The sequence below is a fragment of the Poecilia reticulata genome, chromosome 3 (assembly GCF_904066995.2).
Source record: "Poecilia reticulata chromosome 3, P_reticulata-male-v2, whole genome shotgun sequence".
In the NCBI taxonomy this organism is placed as follows: Eukaryota; Metazoa; Chordata; class Actinopteri; order Cyprinodontiformes; family Poeciliidae; genus Poecilia; species Poecilia reticulata.
Window position 1 is genome coordinate 11,980,994 of NC_088832.1, and position 16,857 is coordinate 11,997,850.

The window sequence follows — 16,857 nt, forward strand, 5'->3', positions numbered from 1 at the left end:
ATAAAAAACACCCCAAAAAACTTAAAAAGACCAGTTTAAATTCAGTGTATATTCTTATTCTGAATTGGAAAAAAAAAACACGCACAGACAATTCATTTGAAGCAGTTTTAATAAATAGTCATACAAGTTGTTTGAGGTTAATATAATCATGTTAAACAATTTGTATTTAGAGAATAAAAGATTGAATGAAGAAAAAAAAAAACCTGATTATAATTTCATGCTAGGCCATAAAAGTTTACTCAGAAGTAGTTGAATCCTTGTAACTCTAAATCTCGGCTCCATTAAGAAGCAACATCAGTCTTGTTCGTCGTTTCTCACATAATTGTTTGGTCAAAGAGTCACGCAGCCAACCCTGAAAATTCACTCAATTCTTCATATTGTCAGGCTCAGTAAACAAAAACAAAATAATGCAAAAATATATATATAATGTATGAATACGATCTAGATAATCCATACCATTTAAGTCACACTCTTAATAGTGTTTGAATATGAGAAATCTGAAGGTAAATATAACATTACAGGAACATGTTGAGTGTTCTGCCACTGGCTGCTGGAGTGAGACAGACAGATGAAATCCCAGCATCGTCATCGATTTAAAGCATTCTGGGATGCAAATAAAGGTCTGCTGTCCAAATAATGTGTTTTACGTTAACAACTTAAAGCGATTGCATATTTAATGTGCAAGAATGTGGGTTAATATGAACAAAGCAACAACCGGCCTTCTATTAATCTCAATAAAAGATCACACAGGTGCTCCTGTTGCCTTCAAACAGCAGAAGGTTATACAGCTAGAGCCCAGAAGCCAACGGTCTGTAATCACTTATATGGTCTTGTTTCACAGGCTGCTACTCTTAAGGGAAAAAAAAACAATTTGGTCAAGAGACAAAATTATTTACAGAGAAACATCTTTAGTGTGCAACCTTGGCATTGCTAAGAATGTACATGGCATCTAACTGTTAATCTTGCGCACGCAGTCGCTGCTATCTGCAACAGAAATGACTGAATCGACCGTTGGCCCTAAAACACAACCATGGTAAAGAAGTCAGATTAGCATGAGCATCGGTTTAGCTTCTGGATGATCAGTGATGTATACAGGTGGCATCGTTTGAACAGCTAACGGGTCGTCTAGTAGCTGAAGTGCTGCACAGAGTGCCTCCACCGTTCGCTCGTCATGATCCCAAAGTGGCTCGCTCGATCGCGACCTCCCTTGTCCTCCATACATGATCGATAAACCACAACTAACGTCACGCCAGGCTCTTCACGGAGCAGAAGAAGACAACCTCTAGGCTTAAGCGTGGCTGCTGTGCGGGCTGCTCCTCGTGTCTTGCAGCGGCTTCACAGGGTGGAGTAAAACAGGATGTAGGCTGCGGACGACTTGACCGAAGACGAGGAGATTTCCGTCACTTCGTGGTCATCGAACTTGTACCAGCGCTGCTTGAGGGAGTTCTTACAGTAGGCCGTGTAGTGGCCGCCGTCTAAGCCCCCGTAGTGATTCTGCAGTGGAAAAGAGACAAAAGGTTAGATTGAGATTTACTTCTCACCCTGAAGCAGTTTGGCCTCGTCCCTACTCACAGACACGGCATAAAGGTTGTATCTCTTCAGGCTCTGCTTGGGCCCGATAACATACTGGGCCAGGTCCAGACTGTCCAGAGGGAAATCGACAGATGTTTGTAGTTTCTGCCTCCATCGGCCCTCGTAGGAGAACCTGCAGAAGGAGGTTGGACAAGTTAAAAGTCTGTATTTGCTCATAACGCTGAACTCCTGCAACGACGACGGACCGTTTCAAGTGAACAAGGACAATAGGAGGAACCTTCCAGATCTCCAGCTTCTTGGTGGAATCTCTGTGGGCTTTGCAGTGTCTGCAGAACACCTTGTTGTTGTCGGTGAGCTTTTCCTCTTTAGAGAACAACCTCAGACAATCCTGCCAAAAAGAGAGCAGAAAAATACCGGAGAAATGTCATCAAGTAAAACTATTAGCGCTGCTCGTCTTTCTGTACATTCATTTCATTTTGTACATGTGAGCAAACCATGTCATATCCATGTACTACCATAGAGTTTGAGGCGATTGCGTTTTAAGGTGTATTCTGGAATAATTAACATAAATAGTTATGAAAAATACTCAAATATCACACTTAATTTAACTCGACTGTAAATTCTGGTTTGGAAAACCAGGTATGAAGACTGTTAGCTAAAATACACGGATTTTGATGATGCAAAGAACATAAAAAAATTTTAGTTTTCAGCATATCACAATAGAGAATAGAGGAAAAAAGCATTAAAAACAAAGTTTGATCAAACTAATTGCACACTTGTATAGACTCTTGACACTTTGTGATTTAGTCGCAACATTTAGTCTCTTTGTCTCACCTGCCATCAATAATAATAAATCTGATGGACTTGAAATAAATTCCAGTTTTCCAGTAGGATTTTCTTTACATTTAACTTATTGTATTCTCTAGTTTAAACCACTGGAGCTATTTTCTGGTCCAAAAGACAAGCATCCAGACCAGGCAATAATCTCCCCAAACCTTAGTGGAACGCGAGTTAAATAAAACTAAATAGAGGCTCTTGTTCTAAAACGTTGTGTGGTACATGAATGAACACCAGGTGGCAGCAGAATGATCTGGGGTTACTACCGTGTTTCCCCGAAAGTAAGACAGTGTCTTACTTTCTTTTTATCCCCAAAAGCCCCACTATCTCTTACTTTCGGGGTATGTCTTATATTGGAAAAAAATTGTCGAATTTTTTGTTTTAACCATAAAATTAACATTTATTAACAACCTGAACAGTATTGTATTACCGTATTTTAAGCAGGAGGCGGCAGTGACAAGTGCAGGGGACGGCGCGGTGACGTATGGAGAGGGGGACGGTGCGGTGACGTATGGAGAGGGGGACGGTGCGGACGTGGGCAGGAGGCGGCACGCAGCTAGATGAGAGGGAGGCGGCAATACCCCTGTGTTTCGGCTTATATTAGCCGACCCCCCTGAAACCCCCGATACGTCTTACAATTGGGGGTGTCTTACTATTGGGGAAACACGGTATTCTTCAGACTGAACTGACGTTTTGTGTTAATGTGAATGACGCTTGAAATACCAGTGAGCATTTCTCCAAGCTTTGAGGCAAGTATGATCATAAATCTAAAATCTTCAAAAAATGACTTCCTGGGAAGAAAATTAAAGCTAGAATGGAGACAGACCCAACAGAGAATCTGGGGGCTCAGGGACAAGACATGTTTTTACTGTAAGATAAAAAATTGAGAACTTAGCAAATTTGATCAAACCAAAGAAGTCAGAATGCTGAAAAATGCTAAAAGGTGCTTCAAAACAAAGTGCAATATTTTGGGAAAAGTTGCAAATCTTTGTTATGGCTGTCCTTCACAAAACCTGAGTGAAACTTGCAGAGGAACACAAGTAGACAATCGTTTCCAGTAAATGATTAATTTAAAAAACAAACTACTTTGCAGTTGTTGGAGGGAAAACTCCCAGGGCTGCATTCAGGCCGTGACTGACCTGCAGGGAGCACTTGCTGGTGGAGGCCAGAGGCAGCGACAGGTACATGAAGGTCTCAAAGGTGCGTGATTTGCGATGGCAGGTCAGACACTGGACCGTGGACTTGAACTGACCCTGGAACAGCGCCACGATGATGGACTCGTTCAGCAACTTGTGCTTGTTCCAGGCCACGTTGGCCGCGTTCTGGTCATCCAGGTGGTCGTTTTCTTCCTCCTTGTACCGCTTCCTGTTGTCGGCCTGACAACAGAGAGGTGAGAGAGAAAAACTCAGTGGCACACGGGACGGCAAACCGCTGCATGTCGAGTTAGTAGCACATGCCTTCATGGTTAATCTAAAGCTGTCAGAAAAGACCCAAAGAACTTCCTGCTTTTATATATATATATATATATATATATATATATATATATATTATACATGGCCTGGCCAAAAATAAAGAGCCATCACATCTACTTAAAACAAACAAGTTGTGCTTGTGCTGCAAAGTGATGATTTCTCAAATTAATGAGTGTTGAAATATCCGATGAGATGAAAATGAGTGAATCTTTTGAGTTAAACGTTAAAAAGATTGATTAAGTGGATATGAGAGATCATTTTCACAGATAAAGTCCTTAGCAACACGATTTAGGACTTTTAGGATTCCTTCACTGCTAATGAACTGACATCAACAATCCAATCTGCTGGAAAATAAATAAATGCAAGCTTACTGAAACTACTCCATTTTGTCAGCATGTCATAATCATAACTAAAAAGAAATATGGTAGTTTTAGGAAAATGTAAATGTATAGTTTAAATTTTGGTCAGTGTTGTAAAGCTGCATCAGTAAGCAGCTCAGATCAATCCAACCATGACAGGGCAGAAAAACATTCAGTGCCTTGCAAAAGTAATCACTCCCCTTGAACTTTTTACATTTTGTTGCATAGCCATAAACTTCAGTTTATTTTATTTTGATTTCATATGAATAATGAACACAAAGTAACTGAATTATAAGGAAAATATTTAACTTCACTTTTATTTTTATTTTTTACAAATGTGTAGTACGCGTTTCTATTTTTCCTTTTACTGCCATCTGTAAATGAAATCAAAAAGTCACCTAATTAGTAAACACTCATCTCAGGACTCCAGGACATTAATCGTATCTCCTTCCTTCCACTTCACAACTGCAGTATGCGCTATTATGAGTTGGTTTATCACAAAGTTACAATAAAATACATTGAAGTTTCTGGCTGCTATGCAGCAAAAACATGAGGAAGTTGAATGAATATTAGGACTTTTGCAAGGCGGTTCAAGTGGCAGGTCACGAAAATCATCAAAAATTGTTGTTGAAATATTTAAAATCTCAGAAAATGTCAAAAGGACCCTGAACTGGGCCAACCTGATGGAAAATGGTCTGGACATCACACAAGAGGAATGTGATGGAATGGAGGATTGGGTTATGATGAGAGATGCACTTTACCGACTGATCCAAAGTTTTCACTATGTTATCTTCCAAATCAAACCAGACGTAACGACCTAATGTCAGGATTCACTGCCGTCACAGTACCAGACTGAGCTTCTAATGAACAGATCTGATTAAAAACTGGCTTTGAGAAGAAGTGTTTGGAAATATTTGGTCTTGAGTTAATTATGGAGTTAAAGAAAAAAATAAAAACTGAAGAACTTTAGTTTGCTCTCTCAGTATTTTATCTAGACCTCTAGATGCACATAAAGCTGGCAAAAAAACGAACAAAAAAAACAATCAGATGAAGGCAATGAGCAGGTTTCGGGTCTAACATGCACAGAGGTTCTGAAAGAGCATCGGACCGGACAGATTTAGACACAGCACATTCACACTCCTGCAGGAGGACCACAAACACACAGCTCTTTACTTACTCTCTACATTTCCATCAAAATGATACTCGGTGAAAAATAAACAAATAAAATTTTTTTTAAAAAACAGAAAGAAAGGAAGAAAATGATAATTGACTTTTGTTTTTAACTGTCTCCAGACACATCAGCAAAAGCATACAGGTGTAGTAGAAGGTACGTCATGATTTAAATTATGACGTACCTTTAAAAGATGCTTAATTGGAGAATTTTACAGAATTCGGGGAGTTCTGGGCAGAACATATTTACAAATATAAGATTTTTCATCTCAAAAGCAAAATGTATTTATTTTTTGTACAGTTTTAGCTTAATTACCGCTCAGTGTTTTTTCAGGAAGAGGCTTTTATTTTTGAGCCGTTATACTCCAATTAACGACTGATTTTTAAATTAGTTGATTCTTTCAATAGTCGATTAATCCGACTAATTGTTTCAGCCCTAATTTAAATGAATATTTTTAAAAACAAATCACATCCTGCCATGAATCTGTTAAACAAACAGGAAGCTCTGTGCTGGCATTAAATGAAAGTGTGTGTCCCACCTTGTTGAGGTCTTCATGCAGGCCGTCCATCAGGAACAGGAGCAGCTCCTGGGAGTCCTGCTGGTCATAGCCTGCAAACTGATCATTGATCTTTCCTATGGTGCTCTTGAAGTCCCGCGGACTGATGCACTTGTACAGACCAGCCCACAGGGCTTTTATTATCACTCCAAACTCCTCTGCAACCTCCCCTTTATGGCCAAGAATGTTGGACCTGGCAGACAGAGGTAACGGAGATGCAGTCAGACCGTTTCACACCGAACCGCCGGGCTCCACCTGACGAGGACCTCACCTGTTGATGTCTTCAAGATAAAGGTTGTTATTGAAGTAATCAGCCATGCAAGGAGTGTTGCAGAGACACTGCAGGATGGAGTTCATATAGCAGGTGTTTCCTAGGTTTCGAAGGCCAGTCAGCGATGCGCCCAAACCTCCGAAGGAGGGATTCAGGTTGCGAAGCTTAGCCGCAGACAGCCGCACGCTCTCCACTTTAGAGTAAACCTTTACACTAGCAGGTCTGGGAGAGAAAGAATGGCTATTTTAACACAGAGTAAAACCTTTTACCGTCCTGGAACAGCAAGACAAACATGCAGAAAAAGCTGATTAAAAACACTCTGGGATTTTTGTCCAACAAACTATTATAGCACATTTACTCCATAAATTCCCAGTGGTTTTTATTATCATTTTACTTCACATTGTTTACCAGAGTGCAATCGATGGTGTTGCTGGACCATAAAGCCCCAAAGTGCTTTTATTTCATATAACTAGCTTTATTTTAAAGTATACTTGCGTTCCAATTTGCATTAATAATTCTAAACCAAATTGAGCCCAATTTGATCCAAAGAGTAACTCACCACCTTAAAGTGATGCATTCAAGGTCCTATTTGATCTGCAGGGCCGCAAATGTCACTTAGGGCTCCTTCAAGATTCACTAAATGACTAAATATTTGTTTTTGCTGTGTTGCAAAAGCACAAAATCTTATTCAATATAAAAAAAAGAAAAGAAAACGGAACTTCTACATACATAAAAGTATGGGTGATAAATTAACCCGTTACAGCAAAAATTATGTTACAAACTCTTAAGTTTCCTTTATTAAAAGCCAAGTTAAGCACAAACGGGCAGAAACGAGTACAGGAGGATGAAAATGAAGGAGTTTAAAACTTTCCAACTAAACAAGATTTGCATGATGCTACATCATGAAAATAGGTTCCCACTCTGACGTGTACAATAGAATATCTGTTCCACAGAAACAAAAGCAAAAGGCTAAAAAAAAAAAGAGACTAAACGAAAAGTTCATGTATATTAAACTGAACTAAATGATGAAAAACTGCCTGTTAAGAAATCCATCACAGATCAATTTAGCTCTAAGAAATACCAATCAGAGAAAAACTAAATAACAAATGTGTTCCTTACTTGGTCTCTCTGTTGATGGTGGGTATGACAGCAGCAGCAATTGGAGCGGTCGTCTTTTTCTGCGCCTCCTCGCTCACTTCCTGGCTAATGTCTGGAGAAGAGTAGGAGCGTTTCAGCTTGGACTGCTCCCGCTCTCGCTCGTGGCTCGTGTCGGGCTCAGTGGGCTTCTGGGACCGAGGTTTGGCGGTCGGCGGGGTGGACGGTGGGGTCTGGGGGACGGTGACCTCGGGAGGGTAGAGGTGGACGCGGTTTGTAGGGGAGTGGTAGTATCTGTAGGTCCCAGTTACTGTGTCCAAGAACTAACCAGAAACAGGAGGGAAGAGAGTTTTTGAGGTGAAATAGGCGACACTTATGGTCAAATAAGTAGAAATTTTAATTGACAAGATTTAAAGTGATACCTTCATCCAACCATCAGGGAGGCCTGGCACACTCCTACCCATCTCCTCACTCCTTGCTCTAGTCAGAGGTTCCCTCTGTGAACCAAACAGACATCCACATAAAGGCTGCAATCAATGTGGCCTAGAAGGTAGATTCCCCACATAATCAAATCCAAAACGTAAACATTTGTTCTGTTTCTCCAGCTTTGCCTTTAAAAATAAATCACCAAGCAAAGTAAAAATGTCTCACCTTGATCTCACTCACAATGTGGTTGGGAGCAGGAGAATCCAGAGACATGCTCTTCGAAGGCGTGTCAGGAATTTGTTCGTTCCCCCTCCGCTCTCTGTCGTCCCACACTTTCTTCTCTTTGTCTTCCTCTTCCTCTGCCGTCTGCCTTTCAAGTCTCTTCTTCTCTTGATGTCTTTTCTCATCTTCCTCCTTCTTCCTCTTTTCACTTTCCTCCCTCTCCTTCTGTTCCTTCTCCCGCCGCTCCTCTTCCAAGCGGCGCTCCTGGTTGCGTTTTTCCTGTTCCTGTTTGGCCTTCTCCATCACGGCCACCGCCTCGGAGTGTATCTGCTGTTGCTCGTCTTTGGACAGAGAACCGCCGGAGCTGAGTGGAGGTTTAGCTGAACGGTCAGGGATGATGGGGCCGTTCTGGGTTGAATCTATCGCAGACCGGTTCTGGTCGCTCTTGGCTTGATCAGCCGGTTTCTTGGTTCTGTCAAACTGAACCGTGGAGAAGAAAACATCTGATGAGCAACAGTTGAACCAATACTTAGTGAATTGTAAGTTTCCAGGATGGATGAATTACCTGGGGGAAAACTCTGGCTGTTGTAGGCGACTGGCTGACTGCAGGATCCTTCTTACTAAGCTCCAACCCAGCATTAGTAGGTCCGGTAATCGGGAGGTCAATGGTATCTGGCAACCTGTCGGCAACCAGGGAGGTTTTGGATGCTGGCGGCTCAGCAGGTGAGACGCCGTTCACCAGAGCGGGAGCTGCTGGTTCCTGAGGCTCAGGTGAAATGTCTCGCTCAGGAGGAGTTGGAGTCGGAGGCTTGGGTTCCTCCAAAGACGGGTAGCTAAAGTTCACTGTTCAAAAAATGGCAGATAACAAACATAAGCATTGCAATACTAATAACTCATTGTGCTTAATTAACTACTGACTGATGTGTGGCAACGTTGTTGCAGTGATTAGCTGCGATTAGCTCGGTCTCTGCCAGAGACTCGTTAATACGTCACTGAAAAAGTCTCATCCAGTAGATGTTTGATCCTTTAACTTTGCATTTTGTTGCTCATCATGTTGCAAGGAGATATTTTAACTACACACGTTTCAATATTTATTTTTGTATCCCTGCAAAAAGGTGTCCTGATAAGACCAGCTTTATTTGTTTATGCTGCTTTAAACACACTGTGTTTAAACAAACTGTGTTTGTCTACACTTAAAGATCTCAATCGGTTGATACTTTGATCTATCTACATGGTTTTATCTTCCTATTGTTCCAGACATATCTGAGCCAACATTAACTTCATTCTGAAGTTAATGTCAAGTCACGGAGATAACTATGTCATTAATCCAGCTGTGTGGAAACATCCAGAACATGTGGGACAGTCATTCTGGTTTAAGAACAGAAATGGTGTTTATGGATTCAGCAGTAAATCTCAACCATAAGCACATAAGCATGCACTTAATCTGAGTGATTACTGATATGAAAATAAAAGGGGGACAAGCAGGAACAGCCAGCCGTTGTTCCAAGGCCAAACTACCATGATTCATTCTGACGTTATCCGTTTTTACTGCCTCTTATCTCAAATAAGGACGAGCAAAAACAAGAACACTGATTTCCAAACATGACGCTCACGTCCTCTTTGAACGGATATTGATTTCCATGAACACGACCCTTGCTCATGACAAAGCACTCATTTCCTCTGACCCAGTTTTTGTCTTCAGACGTAATGCCAGTCAGGTTTAATTTTGACAACGCAACCCAGATTTTGTAAAAACGATCATTGAACAAACGTTGTCAGAATCAACGCTGAAGTTTAGTTGTTTCTGTAAAAACGCAGGACTGGTGATACTCACGCTGTGGTAGGCTGTTGGTGATCGTTTGCCTCGGCGGTCGGACTTTAGCGTTGGTCGTATACATTGGATAAAACAGCAGCCAGTTCTCATAGCCCCCCTCCAACACCAGTGGCTCACTACGCATAATGGTCAGGCTGTCCCACTGTGAAAAAGTGTTTGAAAATCATTGGCATGGCTATAAAAATAATCTCCTCATTCGGACATAACGCAGAGGAAACACACAAGACAGGAAAGACGCAATTACCTTATAAATGGCATCTTTTAGACTCATCAAGGTGGTGCCTAGTTTAAGGTCAGATGCAGAACTAAACCAGTCAAGCAGAACCACGTAGTCAACAACTCCTCGCCTCCTCCAGTGATCTTTAGACGCGTCGGGCAACTTCGCCTCAATCAGATTCACAGTGATCCTGAAAAGTTGCAACAAAACAGATCAAAAAGCCACACTGAACCGAGACATGCAGAAAATGTAAATCTTTTCCCAAATTGATCTCATTTATGTGCAATTATTTTATTGCACATTTATGAAGTGGACCTGTCTTTCTTCCCCCAATATGACTCTTTTGTGGCTTGACGCTGCATAAATGAAGCGGAGTGTCGTCTCTCACCCTGGGCTGACGGCCTCCTCCGGCACACTGATGCAGGTCTGAGCCGGGACCTGAATGTGAGACTCCTCGTAGTCTCTGTGGCTGCGGGCGTCCATCGCCAGAACTGATATGGTCTGATCCTTCATCATGTTAAAAAGTTTCTCAGCTGTGATGCCACCTGCTGGTTGTGCAGCTAAAATGAAAAGCAAACCGTATTTAATCAGGCTGTGCAAACTTTTTCAAAACCCAGAGAAGCTCAATCAACACAAAACATCAAAGAACTATAACCAGAAAAATTTCACAGCAATCTTTGTGATTTTTCTTCTGTGTAATTTACCTTTAGTGATGACACTTTTCAGTTCATTCTGCTCTCCTTTAACCTTACACACAAAATAAATTCTCTCATTAGTACCATAACGGGATTTTAAACATTTTTGTATTCAGTTTTCACTTTCTGATGCAAAATGCTGAGTAGTTAATTTAATCACCTTTTTGCTGTCCTTCTTGTTTATTGTTGAGGTTTTTGGAGAATTTCGACCATCTTTCTCCGTTACTTCCTCCCTTTTCTTCTTCTCCTCTAATCGCTCCTTCTCCTCAAGCTTTTTCCGCACCTCCACTTCCTCATACCTGAGTGAAATAGAAAATTAACTTGAAATAATAAAATACAACTCCTTGCGTGCAATTTTAAAGCATAACCAGACTATGTCGGAGAACAGCCTCTAACCTGAGTTTAAGGCTTTCAGACAGCTTCTCGGCTTCTTCAATGGCTTTCTTAAAGCTATTTGCTCCAAGCATAGTCACGTAATAATCCTAAACAATTCGAAACAGAAAAAAGAAAAAGTATTAATCGAGATAACGCTATTAAATTAGTCACTTCAAATCAAAGTTGTCATACTGGTTGCTGCTTGAAATCTGGCCTTTTCTTTATGATGTCATAAACCGTCAAGTACTTCATGTACAGCACATAAGCTTTCTCCTCATCCCTGTCAAGACGGCACTCCTCTGCCGCCTTGAACAGTTTGCAGGCACTCTGAACATAGCTGCAGCAGAGAAAAGAAGGACAACCTTTGTTTCATTTTTTTTTAACTCCCAGGTAAAGCATATTAAATTAAAACATCAAAAAGTTCATTTATTTCAGTATAATTCAATTTAAGAGGTGAAACTGATTTAACTTATAAATATTTTACAAATTAAATAAAGAGATACAAAATAGTAAAACAGAATATATTGATTTTTTTACAAAGTGATATCCAATATTCTTATTTCATATAATTAAGAAAATTATTTATTTCATACAGAAATGTTATTTTGTGTTATGGGCAACATAATCATGACAAGACTACAGACTGAACAGTTTGAGATCAAAAGACAAATTAGTCACAAAACATCATTGCCAAAGCAGCTGACTTCAAAAAGTCAACTACCTAAAAATATAAACAAAACTATGGCAGAAAAAGCTGCACAAGCAGGAGAAGAAACCACATCTAGTAATGTGTAGCAAAGCCCACTCCCGAATTTGGTGGTACTCCACAAGTCTTGAGCTGCCACTGCAGTAAGAGCCTCAAGCCTCAACTTTTATCAGGGAGCCGTGTCATCTGTTGCTGTTGGTTCACCAGCAGGTCCTACCAGCTCCATATTCCGCCCGGAAATTTCAGAGCACTTCCTGCTTCCCTCTGCTTGCAAACTTTATGGAGATGCTGATTTCATTCTCCTTGGCACCTACCCGCACTGCTACAAGAACCATTTCCGTTTAGTGATAATGGCTGGCTGGCAAATTGCCTGACCTAAAGCCCATAGAGAATCTATTGGGTAGAGTTAAAAGCAAGAGACATCAGACAAAAAAAGGCAAGCAAGCTGATGAGGGTTACTAAACCAATCTGAGGTTCCTCAACACCTCATCAGTCACAGCCGGATCGCCTTCAGTCTATGCTGCATTTATGTGCTAATCTATACTCAAGGAGAATTTAGCCATCATCATCATCATCATACCTTTATTCGAGACACAAAAAAGGTACATGGGTTTTTAGTAAAGAAATAAATATTTCAAATATGTCAATCTGTGTGTAATGTATCTATACATTTATTTTACTTCAATTACTCAATTACATTCACTTTTATAAATGATTGAGAGTAAATATGAATAAATATAAACAACTGACAACTTTTGCAAGATAGTATTTCTTTTTTCACACTGGGTTGATGAATGTAAACATGATTACCTTCTGGTGCTCGTTTTGTCAGGCTTAATTTCAGCTTTTTTATTGAGGTCACCAAGAGATGTGGATAAATACAACTCCTTGGCCCCTGTGGAGACTGCAGGCATCTTGGTAGGCGATGAGTTCAGAGCTCACAAGCTGATGACCAGTCAGTGTCTTACACAACCTCTGGACATCTCTAAACACATTAGATGCAAAATTAAAGGGACACAAAAACCAGTATTCGTGTGAAAATAAGAAAAAAATTACTTACATAAAAAATGTAATTACGATAAAACACAATTCAGGCGAAATATATTCAACTCGGTTTCCATTTAGTGTTTAAAAGTCATTTTAAACAACCGTAAATGTTACTTTCACTATCATCATGTTAGCTAGCTTTAGTTAGCTGTAGACAAAAACATCAAGTTGTTTTTGCTAACGTTAGCTAGGACGACTTCTTCTAATAATATGGTCAAACCTAAGCTACCGGAGTACTAAAGAGGGCTTGCGCTGTAAATTGTAAGCACCAACTCATTTATTCATAAATGAACCGTTTAGGTAATAAAATGTGAACTTGTTTTTGTTGTCTTCCTAGTTAGCTGCCTAGCTGCGTTAGCATGTTGCGTTGTGGAATAGCGCACTACACAACTATTACTGCTCTGACATTCACAGCTACAACTGAATTCAACGCGACGCCTACAGGTTTTTCCGTTTGTTTTACAATAAAATACGTAGCAAGAGCTGTTTACTAAAATATACCTCAACGCAACATTACCTTTTCTCCAAACTGCTGGTTACATTTAAGCTACTTTTTTGACAGCTGATTTCTGATTTCTTGTTCCGCTTCCTCCTCCTCTTTCTTCTTCTTCTTATCATTAGTCTGTTATTGTTTAGAATCAGCTCGGCAGCTCAATATCGCCACCAACTGGCTCCAGTCTTTTTACACTGACTGGAGCGTAAAGAGAAAGAAAAAAAAATACGCCCACTTTTCTGAACCATCACATTATAAAAATAATAATAAAAAACTTGCATCTTTGATCGAAACAAAAATGGATATCAACTAATGTACTGTGTGGTAGAAAAGGCTCACCCCGCAGAACAGACAAGTCTCGCAGACACTTGCACTTTGTCTTTTACAACCTACAATTTAAACTCAATAAGGGCTACACAGTGGCACAGTTGGTAGAGCTGTTGCCTTGCAGCAAGAAGGTTCTGGGTTTGATTCCCGGCCCCAGCATGGAGTTTGCATGTTCTCACTGTGCATGCGTGGGTTTTCTCCGGGTTTCCTCCCACAGTCCTAAAACATGACTGTCAGGTTGGCCTCTCCAAATTGCCCCTAGTGTGAATGTGTGTGTGCATGGTTGTTTGTCCTGCGACAGACTGGCGACTTGTCCAGGGTGAACCCCGCCTCTCACCCGGAACATTAGCTGGAGATAGGCACCAGCAACCCCCCGGACCCCACCAAGGGACAAGGGTGTAAAGAAAATGGATGGATGGATAAACTCAATAAAGCAAGAATAACCAAAGAAAAAGGTGATATGATGTAATGCCATTGATGCAGTTACTGTTAATTCATTTGCATTTCAATTTATTTTATTTTTTCCCACTTTGTAGTGAAATTCCCCACATAATGGGCAAATCCAAGTAGTTTGAAAGAATTTTTTTTAACAATACCATCATGTTTAGACAGTTTTTCCAGTCATTATTTTATAACCATATTCCAGCAGCCATTTACAAAAGGAAAAGCATACCAAAACATTATAATCCTAATGATTTTTAAGCCTTTGAAAAATAGGAGTAAAACTTAAAATAAACTTTTTTTTGTCCCCAAAAACTTTTTTTTGTCCCCATATTCATGAGGTAACATTTATAAGGCAAACCCTATTAATTAAATAATGTATAATTTATAAATTAATTTAGAAATTCATTCTGGGACCGAGGTTTGGCGGTCGGCGGGGTGGACGGTGGGGTCTGGTGGACGGTGACCTCGGGAGGGTAGAGGTGGACGCGGTTTGTAGGGGAGTGGTAGTATCTGTAGGTCCCAGTCACTGTGTCCAAGAACTAACCAGAAACAGGAGAGAAGAGAGTTTTTGAGATGAAATAGGCGACACTTATGGTCAAATAAATAGAAATTTTAATTGACAAGATTTAAAGTGATACCTTCATCCAACCATCAGGGAGGCCTGGCACACTCCTACCCATCTCCTCACTCCTTGCTCTAGTCAGAGGTTCCCTCTGTGAACCAAACAGACATCCACATAAAGGCTGCAATCAATGTGGCCTACAAGGTAGATTCCCCACATAATCAAATCCAAAACGTAAACATTTGTTCTGTTTCTCCAGCTTTGCCTTTAAAAATAAATCACCAAGCAAAGTAAAAATGTCTCACCTTGATCTCACTCACAATGTGGTTGGGAGCAGGAGAATCCAGAGACATGCTCTTCGAAGGCGTGTCAGGGATTTGTTCGTTCCCCCTCCGCTCTCTGTCGTCCCACACTTTCTTCTCTTTGTCTTCCTCTTCCTCTTCCGTCTGCCTTTCAAGTCTCTTCTTCTCCTGATGTCTTTTCTCTTCTTCCTCCTTCTTCCTCTTTTCACTTTCCAACCAGGAGCGCCGCTCCTCTTCCAAGCGGCGCTCCTGGTTGCGTTTTTCCTGTTCCTGTTTGGCCTTCTCCATCACGGCCACCGCCTCGGAGTGTATCTGCTGTTGCTCGTCTTTGGACAGAGAACCACCGGAGCTGAGTGGAGGTTTAGCTGAACGGTCAGGGATGATGGGGCCGTTCTGGGTTGAATCTATCGCAGACCGGTTCTGGCCGCTCTTGGCTTGATCAGCCGGTTTCTTGGTTCTGTCAAACTGAACCGTGGAGAAGAAAACATCTGATGAGGAACAGTTGAACCAATACTTAGTGAAATGTAAGTTTCCAGGATGGATGAATTACCTGGGGGAAAACTCCACTTGAAGTGTCTAGGAGTTGTAGTTTTTTAATTAGAGCACATCTATGGTGATCCAGATGCCAAAAAATGGTGAAAATTGAACTTCATTGAGTTTTCACAAATCAGATACAAGTTTCACAAATCCCAAACATGGTTCTAAATATTATTTTCTTAGTTGAGAATAATCCAGTCGAGGTTTTTAGAGTCTAGGGGTCGTAGTTTTCGAAATAGAGCAGTTCTTGTGTGACCAAGATATAAAAGAAAAGTGGTGAAATCGCCCTTTTTTTGAAGTTTCACACATCAGAAGAAAGTTTCACAAATACCAAACATGGTTTTAAATATCCATCTTGAAGAGAATAATCCAGTCCAAGTTTCAAGTGTCTAGGAGTTGTATTTTTTTTTATTAGAGCAGTTCTAGTATGAAAAAGATGCCAAAAAATGGTGAAAATCGAAATTTATTGAGTTTTCATAAATCAGAAAAATGTTTCACAAATCACAAACAAGGTTTTAAATATCCATCTTGAAGAGGAGAATAATCTAATCCAGGTTTGAAGTGTCTAGGAGTTGTAGTTTTTTAATTAGAGCAGATCTAAGGTGATCCAGTTGACAAAAAAAACTTTTGAAAATCAACTTTTATTGAAGTTTCACAAATCAGAAAAAGGTTTCACAATCACAATCATGGCTGTAAATATTCTGCTGTTAGAACAGAATAATCCTGTCCAGGTTTGAAGTGTCTAGGTAGGTGTGGTAGTTTTTAAACTAAAGTCGATTAAAGATTGGGAAGGTAGTGAAAAATTGCCATTTAGCTATTGGAAGCTAGAAATGGAAACCAACTTCAGCTTCATCATTCACAGCTACAACTGAATTCAACGCGACGCCTACAGGTTTTTCCGTTTGTTTTACAATAAAATACGTAGCAAGAGCTGTTTACTAAAATTTACCTCACACAACATTACCTTTTCTCCAAACTGCTGGTTACATTTAAGCTACTTTTTTGACAGCTGATTTCTGATTTCTTGTTCCGCTTCCTCCTCCTCCTCTTTCTTCTTCTTCTTATTATTAGTCTGTTATTGTTTAGAATTAGCTCGGCAGCTCAATATCGCCACCAACTGGCTCCAGTCTTTTTACACTGACTGGAGCGTAAAGAGAAAGGAAAAAAAAAATACGCCCACTTTTCTGAACCATCACATTATAAAAATAATAATAAAAAACTTGCATCTTTGATCGAAACAAAAATGGATATCAACTATGGTACTGTGTGGTAGAAAAGGCTCACCCCGCAGAACAGACAAGTCTCACAGACACTTGCACTTTGTCCTTTGCAACCTACAATTTAAACTCAATACGGGCTGCACAGTGGCGCAATTG

General features: G+C 40.4%; 2 protein-coding genes across 5 annotated transcripts; both read right to left on the minus strand.

Moving 5' to 3' along the window:
• Positions 1–91: 91 nt before the first annotated feature.
• Positions 92–13,477, minus strand: usp8 (ubiquitin specific peptidase 8). Of its 4 annotated transcripts, none has more exons than XM_081605078.1 (19): positions 13,334–13,477; positions 12,580–12,754; positions 11,256–11,400; positions 11,085–11,170; positions 10,849–10,987; positions 10,698–10,740; positions 10,382–10,553; positions 10,021–10,183; positions 9,777–9,918; positions 8,508–8,785; positions 7,961–8,422; positions 7,717–7,791; positions 7,319–7,617; positions 6,200–6,421; positions 5,911–6,121; positions 3,510–3,746; positions 1,779–1,921; positions 1,573–1,705; positions 92–1,494 (listed from the first exon to the last, which is right to left on the minus strand). In XM_081605078.1, exons 2-19 carry the CDS (start codon positions 12,681–12,683, stop codon positions 1,336–1,338), a joined length of 3,213 nt encoding a protein of 1,070 aa, XP_081461204.1. In that variant the 5' UTR covers positions 12,684–12,754; positions 13,334–13,477; the 3' UTR covers positions 92–1,335. The 4 variants fall into 4 exon arrangements, with proteins under 4 accessions (XP_081461204.1, XP_081461202.1, XP_081461203.1 ...); XM_081605076.1 differs by having other exon boundaries at positions 7,946–8,422; XM_081605077.1 differs by having other exon boundaries at positions 7,946–8,422; positions 13,318–13,412.
• Positions 13,478–14,129: 652 nt separating this feature from the next.
• LOC103461593 (uncharacterized) lies at positions 14,130–16,573 on the minus strand. Its single transcript, XM_081605081.1, has 5 exons — positions 16,446–16,573; positions 15,495–15,552; positions 14,948–15,409; positions 14,719–14,793; positions 14,130–14,619 (listed from the first exon to the last, which is right to left on the minus strand). The coding sequence occupies exons 3-5, from the start codon at positions 15,230–15,232 to the stop codon at positions 14,470–14,472; spliced, it is 510 nt and encodes a 169-aa protein (XP_081461207.1). The 5' UTR covers positions 15,233–15,409; positions 15,495–15,552; positions 16,446–16,573; the 3' UTR covers positions 14,130–14,469.
• Between the last annotated feature and the right edge of the window lie 284 nt (positions 16,574–16,857).